The sequence below is a fragment of the Balaenoptera musculus genome, chromosome 1 (assembly GCF_009873245.2).
Source record: "Balaenoptera musculus isolate JJ_BM4_2016_0621 chromosome 1, mBalMus1.pri.v3, whole genome shotgun sequence".
Lineage (NCBI taxonomy): Eukaryota > Metazoa > Chordata > Mammalia > Artiodactyla > Balaenopteridae > Balaenoptera > Balaenoptera musculus.
Genome location: NC_045785.1, coordinates 179,827,428 through 179,838,546, shown reverse-complemented (window position 1 = coordinate 179,838,546; position 11,119 = coordinate 179,827,428). Strand labels below are relative to the sequence as shown.

The following is an 11,119-nucleotide window of genomic DNA, read 5'->3' as shown; positions in this document are numbered from 1 at the left end:
TCCTGTTTCCAGTTTGCGAGTCTGTGTGCCCAGGTTCTTTCCCGGGTCCCGGCGATCGCACGAGAAAGGGGGCGAATTCGCTTCAGTTCCCCGCAGCTTCCCAAGAGGACACGGTGGGCGTTCCTGCAGGGGCGGCTCGGAGCAGCCCGTTGGTCCCAGAGGCCGCCATGGCGACCAGGCGTCGGGGGCGCGACAGCTGGGAGCGGAGCCCCCCGGAACCGAGGCCGCGGGCGGGGCCGCGGGGCCCCCGGGCCGAGGAGGAGGCGGCCTCCCCGCCGGTCCTGTCCCTCAGCCACTTCTGCAGGTCGCCCTTCCTCTGCTTCGGGGACGTGCGCCTGGGAGCCTCGCGGACGCTGCCCCTGGCCCTGGACAACCCCAACGAGGAGGTGGCCGCCGTGAAGCTGTCTCGTGGCCCGGCCGCCGAGTGCGGCTTCACCGTCTGGCCGAGCGCCTTCGTGCTGCAGGTAGGAGGGGAGTGGGCCTTCCGCGGTCTCCCCGCCGCGCTCCGGGAGGGGTCTCGGAACGAGCAGCAGCGGACCTGAGGCCTGGAGATAAAGCCAGGTCCTTCCCTGTAACGCTGGGTGAGCCCTGGTCCCCGGGGCAGAGCAGCTGGGTCGGCGGGGACTCGGGCGGTGACAGCGCGTCCACGCGCCTGCGCGGAGCATCCTTAGAAGCCCTTTCCTAGCTTTCTGTTGCAGAGAAGCGCTTCAGGCCTCGAGAAGACTTGCGGTTCTAGAGTAATGGATGGCACTTTTAAAATTAATATTCTTATCTTTCATCTGTCTCTCTATCCATACATCTATCCATCCACCCATCTGTCTGTATTTAAAACTGCCAGGAGTACTTTGGTTAGAGCAGGGTTTTTTAATTGCTTTCCATCAGTCATATTAAATATCCACTTTAGTTTCCATAGGGAAACTGATTCCACAGAGTCAGGGTAACTACTATTCCGGTGAACTTTGTTTTGGCCAAACGTCTATAGCAACAAAACCAAAAACACTTCCTCAGTGTTGTTTTCAACAAGTATGAACACTTTATTATTTTAATCTTTTTTTTGTTTGTTTGCTGTAGTGTAGTTTTACCGGTGATTCAAATTTAATTTTATGACTGTTGTTTCAAGAACTTCCTGGGTAGCTTTTCTTCATTGCATTGGCCAGAGTAATGCTCCCATTCCTGTCACCAAAATCTAGAGAATTTACTTTCTTTTTCTGATTTCTGTGGTCTTTCCATTGATTAGAATCTCTGAAAGGGTGAAAAGAAAAAAAAATAGCTGAGGGAGTCTCACTCCTTATGTAAATAACCGCTTCCTAAGGCAGTGAGAAGAGGCTTTAATCTGAGGTCTGTTGACTTGTGCATAAGCAGTGGTTCCGCTACACTTAAGAACCTGCCCGTTCTCTCTAGTTTATAAATGTTTGCTTTTCTTTTCGTGAAAAGATATATACTTTTTTCTATCTACATAATACTTCTACTTGTTCTTTTTTGTTTTGTGGAACTAAAGTTTTTGGGTTTTGTTTTTTTAGAATTACACTTTTTATACTGTAAAAGTTAACTGTTCTTATCTTTTAAACCATCTGTTTATGATGTTTTATGGTTTCTGCTTTAAAACAAAACTTGTCTTGTATTAGCTGTTGATTTCCCTCAGCTTCAGGTCTGGGTGTGCTGATTCCACTCAACCCACCAAACCACTAAGATAATACATACAAACATAATGTTTACCTTTTACAAATTCTCTTAAACTCTGTTGCCTTATTTAATCCTTACATCACACTCATGGAGTCCTTATCCACATTTGCAGATAAGGCAACACTATCAAAGGGTTTGTGTGCAGTGGGTCAGGGTAGGCAGCTCAGTTCACTCTTCTGAGTCTTCTGTGTCTCTATTTTCTCATCTCTTAGTTGAAAGTAATGCCAACTGCACCTGTGCATGGTGCTCAAATGAGAGAAAGCGTCAAGCAAAAGTCTGGACTCTGTGTCCTGAATAAATGTTCTCTTCCTAATTTTTAATGAGGAAATATGCTCAGAGGGTGGAAATATTTATGCATGGTTTTATTCTTAGCAATTGACAGAGCTGGAATTCCCATCTAGGTCTTATAATTTTAAATCCCATGCACTTTCCCTTATATTGATTTATAGACATGAGACATGGTTCCTTCCTAAAGACATATGTTAGGAGGTTGAGGGAAAAATTCTAAGAACAAGAAGAAGTTACATGAAACAGCTATCAAGGAGGATGGGATGGTTTGAGGAGACTGGACATCAGAATCACCTGGAGGGCTGGTTAAAATACTTTTGGGGCCCCACCCTCAGACTTTCTGATTCCATATGTGTAGAGGAGGACGAGAACTTGCATTTCTAAGAAGTTCCCGGGTGATGCCTCTGCTACAGGTCCAGGGACCACATTTTGAGAAGCACTGTAGTAGAAAATAAATATTAGAACATCCCTCATCTAAAGCACACTCCACACCTCCAGTGAATTAGCATGTCATGGTCTGACTAAGCAGCGCTTCTCTGAGGTGCCTGCAACCACTTGCATCAGATCTGTCTGGACTGCTTGTTAAATGAGGGAGATTTCTACTCACCACTCCACACTTACTCATGTGACTTTCTGGGGGTAAATACAGAAAACTCCATTTTAAACAAGGTCTTATGTATGCAGATGGCATCTCAAGAACCACTAGGTAAAGTGTTATACTTGCCAAAGAATGACAGAAATTCACAATTAGTATAAAAATAAGTCTACCATACAATATATCTAGGCCTGAAGCAGAACGAAGACCAGGAGGAGACTGTCATTTGGGATATCTTTGTAGAGCAGATTTATTGGGGCCTATCCAAGGAAGACTTTTTTTATAAATTTATTTATTTATTTTTATTTATTTATTTATTTTTGGCTGTGTTGGGTCTTCGTTTCTGTGCGAGGGCTTTCTCTAGTTGCAGCGAGCGGGGGCCACTCTTCATCTCTGTGCGCGGCCCGCACTGTCAGAGCCTCTCTTGTTGAGGAGCACAGCCTCCAGATGCGCAGGCTCAGTAGTTGTGGCTCACGGGCCCAGTTGCTCCGCGGCATGTGGGATCCTCCCAGACGAGGGCTCGAACCCATGTACCCTGCATTGGCGGGCAGATTCTCAACCACTGCGCCACCAGGGAAGCCCCAGGAAAACTTTTTTAAATGATCTTTTGGGTTTCTTTTAATCTCCTAGTCATTCTTTTTAAAACTTCAATAATACTGGTGTGTTAGAATCTGCATAGGACTGCTGTAATGTAGGGGGTTTGTCATTTGGGTCTAGGTCTTCATAATGACATTCAGTTAAAATCACCAGCCATCCTACTGAATGGGCTTAAGCTACGTGGTGTTTCCATCCTGATTGCACGTTACCTTAGTGGTGAGCTTTAAAAAAACCACTGGTACCAGGACCTCGCTTCAACATCACTCCTGGGGAGGACATAGAGGAGGGTCGGGGCATTTTTACTTTTTACAAACCCCTCAAGTGATCTCTGTAACCAGGGTTATGAACAACTCAACTGGATGGTTTAACTGACTCATTGGTGCCAGTTCTGGAAATAGGAGCTTTTGCTCTGCAAACGAGTAGAGGCTAACATGAGGCCGCTCGCACTTCTTCAAGAAAATAAGCCACCCGTCTATTGTGCAATGAGTTTGATGCTAATTTGATGTGACTGGGAGACTGGCAAGGCAGCCCCAAACCTGACTCTTCCCTCCTCCTCCTTCACAGCCAGGCTTCTCAGACAGTTATGGTCATTGCACTTACGGCCACAAGGGGACGGGCCAGGTCCATTTAATAACAAGGCAGCTTCAGTTGTCACTGGCTGCAACTACCGTTTTCTGATCTGTCACTAATAAAAAGTTTGTAAACAAAGACCACAGACTCTTAGGACTAGATGGAATTATGAGAGATCATCTTGTTTATTGACTGTCAACATTTTTTAAATCTTCTCCCAAAGGAGGGAGATGCAGCCCACTTTTTTTATTGTAATTCTGACTTTCTGCTGTCTTTCAGAATCTAGATAAAATAGTAAGATTCTTACCTCAGACACATGGCAATGCTTCTGTTCAAAAAATTAACAGTGATGCATATCCAAGAATGCCATTACTGAAGGTAATAGAGGCATATTTAAAAGAAAGTAGTATGACAGATCTGTTCCCTCATTTGTTTGAGTTACCTAAGAAATTTTTTTAAAGGGTGGAGTTGGGGGACGGGGGAGACCAAATAAAGATTTCCCAAAGGGAAAAAGTAAAATGCTTTATGTTTTATCTCAGTTTTTGCACCTCTGAGGGTATTTGTCTCCATAAAAGGTGAAGTTTTGTAGCTAGACTATCACTGCAGTCCAAAAAGCATGTATCAGTTATAAATCCCTTGACATATTTTTCAGAACTGACTCGCTCTCACTGTCTCAGTCTATGGATTGTTACAGATTACCGAAGGGCTTCCTCTTGGGCAGGTGGATGGAGGAGGAGGAGGCATGGAAAAGGAAAAGGGGGTGAGCACTCTGACCATCTCCCTCCCAATGTGCTCTCCTCCTGGGTTAGCTGAGTAACCTTGCAACTACGGATAAAAAGACGAGCACTTCATTTTGGTATGCCTTAAAGAAAATAGGCAGACAAACAAAACAAAACAAAACCTCTGCAGCCACAAAATGTACACCTAAGTGATGCTGTTTATGATGTTCAAATCTGTTAAAGAGATTACATATATACGATAGTCCTCTGCTTCTCTCTCCAACCTCATGTATCGCAGGTCATTTGCCTTCCCACTAACGTTAAGCCGCACTGGTCCTCAGTCTGTTTCTAGGGCTACACTAAGCAGTTTCTTATTTCAGGGCTGTGTACATGCTGGCACGTTCTGCTGAATTGCTCCTCCCTTAGCTCTGTCTGTCCAGCTCATTCTTATCCTTTGTCTTAGCTTAAATATTAATATTATACCCTCTGATCACCCAGTTAGAGATTATAGGTCCCTTCACTATGGCTCTCTCAAACCTTTTTTTTTGTTTCATTGATAACAGTATTGGGGACTTGTATTTTTGTATTTATCTTTTCACTTAGATTTTGTAATTTCTTTTATTGAGAAGAATATAGTGTCCATGAGGCCAGAGACCATGTCTGCTTTTCATTCATTCAATAATTTTGTCACTTAAATATTTAATGTATGGCCATCCTGTGTCAGGCACTATGTATGCCATTAGGCACTCAATAACTATTTGTTAAGTAACAGTAACTCTTTAGAAGGGACACCCCCTTTTCAAATTTTCTATATATAAATTGAGAAGCAAATAGTAAGAGTTCACACTCTTGAATTTATCCTAAACAGATAATTTCATTTGAATCTCAGTAAGAACAAAATTTGATAGATATGCCCATTAAGTAAGTTGTACAGGCAGACCTTGGAGATATTGTGGGTTCAGTTTCAGACCCCTGCAATAGAGTGAAAATCACAGTAAAGCGAGTCACATGAATGTTTTGGTTTCCCAGTGCATATAAAAGCTATGTTTACACTATACTGTAATCTATTAAGTGTGCAATAGCATCATGTCTAAAAAGACAATATACATATCTTAAGTTAAAAAGACTACTACTGAAAGATGCTAACAATCTGGGCCTTCAGCAAACTAATCTTTTCACTGGTGGAGGGTTTGCCTCGATGTTGATGCTGCTGACTGATGAGGCTGGTGGCTGCTGAAGGGTGGGGTCGCCGTGGCAGTTTCTTCAAACAAGACAACAGTGAAGTTTGCTGCATTGATTGACTCTTCCTTTCATGAACAATTTCTCTGTAGCCTGCGATGCTGTTTCTTTTTTGTTTTTTTTTTAATCAGTCATCAATTTTACACACATCACTGTACACATGTCAATCCCAATCGCCCAATTCAGCACAACACCATCCCCACCCACCCCACCGCAGTTTTCCCCCTTGGTGTCCATACGTGTGTTCTCTACATCTGTGTCTCAACATCAAAGATCACAGAGCACCAGAACACATATTATAATGAAAAAGTTTGAAATATTGCAAGAATTACCAAAATGTGCTACAGAGACACAAAGTGAGCAAATGCTGTGGGAAAAATGGCACCAATAGACTTGCTCAATGAGGGGTTGCCACAAACCTTCAATTTGTTAAAAAAAAAAAAAAATACAATATCTACGAAGCGAAATAAAGAAAAGTAAAACAAGGTATGTCTGTATATGACAAAAAAAGAAAGAACATTCACTGACCTAATGATTTCTATATGCGGAGCACACATCACACAACCAGAAACATCCTACCCTGGAGCCAGAATAATCTAGCCTACCACAGATGTGCTGTTAAACATTAATTTAACAAAGTGATGAGTTGAAATTTAGTGAAATGAGACAAAAGCCCATTTAAGCTCTAAATTCGGGGGATCTTCCAACCCTAACCTTGGCTTGTAATCCCCCTTCCTTTTATTAGAGTTGTGTGAGTCTGATCTGACAAAGGGTAACAACAGGTGGGTCGAAGATGGTGTGTGTGGTCTCTGGGCCTGAGATTTTTCCAGTTTATCCATCTACTAAGGCCTTCAAAGCTCTGAAAGTGAGTCTCGGACACTCACCTAATTATTGATACTAAGTTGTTGAGAAGCTCAGGAATTCTGCAAGGCCAGACAAGGGGGAGGCTAGCCTTCACCAGAGTTTTTCTTGTGATTTTATTCTTGTTGTTTTTGCTGTAGCTGGTCACTTAACTGATTTAGCATAACTCAACAAGAAAGAGCCAAAGATATTCATTCAGTATCGTGAAACTGGAGTATGCTTCTACTGGGCCCATGGCCAAGCATAGGGAAGGGAATAAAAGACAGATATCAAAGTAAGGACTTTTATTATATGTCAGGCAAGCTTGGTACTAAAAACAGGCACCTATATAACTAAACTCTAGGAGTGTGAGTTCTAAGAAGCCCAGGTACTGTGAAGAGGACAGGAGAATTGTTTTTTCTGTCCAGGGGAAAAGCTGTAAAGGTCTGACCTTCTCTGTGAGGCTGATACCGGTTCAGCTCTACCATTTCTTGTCTGTCAGGTTGTGTGATCGTGGGTCCTAATGTTGGTATCTGGTCTACCATCTCTCCTCCCTTCTGGCATTACCGTAATACAACTTCTGCAGTAAAAACTTCTATTTTAATTTGTCTAAATACATGCATACATACATACAAACAAACAAAACTTGTCTTTTTTTCCCCCTGAAAAACAACAAACACAGAGTTTGTTTTGTCATGTGAGGGTTTTGCATTTGGCAAATTCCTGCCAGGCTGTAGGGTGTAGATGTTAAGGTTTAAACTCTGGACTCAGAATGCCTGGGTTCTAATTACTAGCAGTATGACTTTGGCAAAATACTTAAAGCTTTCTGGACCTTGATTACTTCATCTGTAAAACGTGCATCATCACAGTGTCTGCTTCCTAGGGATGTGAGGATTTGACTAGTTATATTAGATACCTGAAACTATGCTTGGAACGAAGTAAGTATTTAACAAATATCAATTATGATAATATGGACTTTAGAGAAGTGGAGAGCAAGGAATTTAGCTGATCATCTTTACATTTCTTTCTGAAAAAGTCTTTCTAATGTAAGGTCATTATATTTGAAATAGAAGTTCTGTACATATTCTAAAGAAGTGGAAATATGTGATTAAATTTTTAAAAACCACTGAGTGATTATTATAATTTTATTTTGTTGTGAACCTTGTTATTACTAGTAACTTTCTTCCTTATAATGAAACGAGATAGGGTAGGAAAATATATTTGATTTCTAAATGTTGTTAGGGTATAGAGTGTTGGTGAGTAACAATTATTAATCGTCTACTGTATTCTAAGCTACATATAATATATTTTGGTTATTATACATCACTACAGTTATAGTCATTTAAAATGTATTCTTTTGATTATAGCCTAAAGAAAAAATTGTTATTTCTATTACCTGGACACCATTAAAAGGAGGCCGAGTAAGAGAGATCGTGACATTTCTTGTAAATGATGTTCTGAAACACCAAGCTATATTGCTAGGAAATGCAGAAGAGCCGAAAAAGAAAAAGGTACTAAGTTTTCATCATTCTGTAATTTACTCTAGGAAAATAATACTATGTAAAAATTATTTTGTTAACAGTCTTGAGGTAGCATACATAATTTTGCTTGAAGGTACTATTCAATAGTCATCAACTTAATCTGTGTGTTTTGCTTATTTTTGCAGAGGAGTCTTTGGGATACCATTAATAAAAAGAAAGTATCAGCCTCTTCAGGTCATAACCAGAAGATTTCAAATATTCAAAATGTAAATAAAACATTTAACGTTTCCTCAAAATGTGACAGAGTTAGGAGCCCTCTAGAAGCACGTGAGAATCTGGCTACGAACGACAGCTGTTCCCCAACAGAAAACAATTCTTTACTCCTTGAAGAAAATAAAATACCCATATCACCTATCAGTCCCACTTTCCAAGAGTGCCATGGGGAGACCTGCTTGCCAGTTTCTGTCCGTCGATCTACTACCTACACATCCCTTCCTGCATCTGAAAATGGGGAACTATTAAAAGTAGAAGGTGCCAACATTGTAAAAGATTTTCATTTTAATGAGACAGTCATAAGTGAAACTTCCTTGGACTCCATAAATAATGACCACATTGAAGAGAACAGTAAAGTTATCCTTACCCCAAACTACTCTTCAACGTTGAACATCACACAAAGCCAGGGAAATTTTCTAAGTCCAGATTCCTTTGTGAATAATAGCCGTGCAGCTAATAATGAACGAGAGTTAGTGATGTGTCTTTCACCAGATATGTGTGTGAAAGGTAATTCAAGGCCTGTGATTTTGGAGTCAAAAAGTGTATGTGAAATTTATCGGACAATTTTAAGTCCCGATTCTTTCATAAATGATAATTATGGACTAAATCAGGATCTAGAATCAGAGTCAATTAATCCAATTCTATCCCCAAATCAATTTTTAAAAGATAATATGGCATACATATGTGTATCTCAGCAAACATGTAAATTGTCACCATTATCAAATGTAAATTCTCAGGCCTCACAACCTTCTCAGGAGGAGAGAAGAAATGAAGTTTTACCTTGTATTCCTGAATGTCAGGGTTCAAAATCTCCAAAAGCTACTTTTGAAGAATCCAAAGCTTTAGAAATGAAGTCAAATTGTTATACTTTTAAGAAACGGAACCAGCCTAAATTTTCTGCAGTTCAGGATGTTTCTAGTCACAGCCACGATAAACCTCTTAAGAGACGCCCAATACTTTCTGCCACTGTTACTAAAAGAAAGCCCACTTGTGCCAGAGAAAACCAAACGGAGGCTAATAAACCGAAGGCAAAAAGATGTCTCAGTGTTGTAGTGGGTGAGTGTGAAAAAGAAACAGATGATCACAAAGAGAAAGATGATTTTCATTCTTTTCTTCCAGCTAGAGATTTAATACTGAGTAGACCTAAGAGTTGTAAAAATGTGATAACTCCTCCCTCAAAGGTAGCTTTAGTTGCTCGTAAAAGAAAGAGTGAGGGAAACACAGAAGATGCAAATTTGAAGGTTACAGTTACAGAATACACAGAAGTACAAGAAATCAAAAGGATCCATTATTCTCCTGTGGAGTCCAAAACGTCAACTGTTAAAAACACAAAAAAAGTGATAACCTCCACCTTGAAACGTATTAGCAACAAAGAGAAATTAAAGCTGAAGAAGAAAACTGGTGAGTCTTGTTAATAAAATCTTTAATGAAAGTATACCTGTGCAGGGCATATTTTCTGTTTCTTTTGGTTTAGTAGATTGCTATCGATATGTTTGAATTTACTTGTACTTTTCATTTACCAATTTGCTTAGTGGAAGATGGAGCAAACGTAGTGCAGGGCTGAATTCTGCAATCACTGTGATCTCGTTCTTCTTTAAACTTTTAACGTTTTGTTCATCATGATTTTTCTGCATTAATTTTGATTTTTAAAAAATATTGCATTAAAATACTTGATTACTGAGTTTTTTGGCCCCCGCCTCAAGTGTAGTACTTTACGTGCCTCACCTTGGTCCAGGCCCTGATGGGAGGACCCAGTGGATGCCTGGCCCCATCACACCACCTGGGGGGATGCAGAGGAGGCCTTTCCACTCCCTGTGCTCCGGGGGCATCATTCTGCTCAGCCTTTACTCGGCCGTTATTTAGGAATGAAGACAGGGCACCTGAGCTCCTCATTCCTCTGGGGAAAACCTCACCATTCCTTCCCTAGTGCTCACAGCCGTACTACCACTGTCTGCCTTGAAAACTGTTAGGACCAATCCCATCATGACCTTTTAACCCCAATTCCCTCAGATGCCCATCAAGGTCCCCACAGGGAAACAAACCACACAGGTTATTTAACAGGTAATTTAAAAGAGCTCTAGGACTCCTAGGAAATATCACACCCCTGTATTTTATCTCATTTTTCTTTGCACACCGCCTAACTGGAACCATCTTCACTCCTTCTCCGCAGCTCTTTACAGGGTCTGTGCCCTGTGGACTCACTGCCCTTCCTTAGCACCTGTCCCCACGCTGAGCCTGGCCCTCCCCCGAGAACACTGCTTTCCTGCAACCCTCTCCAGCACTGGCTGTCTTCTCTCCTGCTCCTCTGACCTTGAGTATCTCGGTGGGACAATGGACCACCCGCCATCTCATATCTGCTTCCAGACTACTGCTTCTCCTTTCTTCCTTAAAAACAAATGAAAAGAAAGCAAACAGCAACAAACAGCTTGAAGTTCGTTTTTCATACTATCCCATCCAGAGTTCTCCTTGTTACAGTGAGAGATAACTCGAGATTTTTTACATTTGGCTCACGAGACCTTCTCCAAAACTACTACTTTACGATGATTCTTTATGATTTCAAGATCCTTGTAGGAGAGCCTTCCAGTATCCTGGCTTGTTAGTTCCAGCCTACTTAGGCCACACTGTCCTAAAGGCATCTCCCTCGCTATGATCTCAGCATTTTCTCTAGAAACCCAACTAATCCAGCCCCATTTCCCCAGCCCTCACCTCATTATATCCTCACTTCCTTACTTATTCAGCTTGGACTCCACAGTTCCTCATAACCCCTTTGTTCACCTCTCTTACATTCATTGTACTTGTCTGGCAAATTCCAATCCGAGTCCAACTCTGCCTGC

The 11,119-nt window shown here is 41.5% G+C and overlaps 1 protein-coding gene across 1 annotated transcript in view; it reads left to right on the top strand.

The window, feature by feature from the left end:
• ASPM (assembly factor for spindle microtubules) overlaps window positions 1-11,119 on the top strand; it is a 63,313-nt gene continuing 52,194 nt past the window's right edge. Inside the window, 3 exon segments of the mRNA XM_036827504.1 lie at window positions 1-464; window positions 7,899-8,042; window positions 8,198-9,686. Of these exon segments, the coding sequence (XP_036683399.1) occupies window positions 168-464; window positions 7,899-8,042; window positions 8,198-9,686 (1,930 nt within the window). The 5' untranslated portion in view covers window positions 1-167.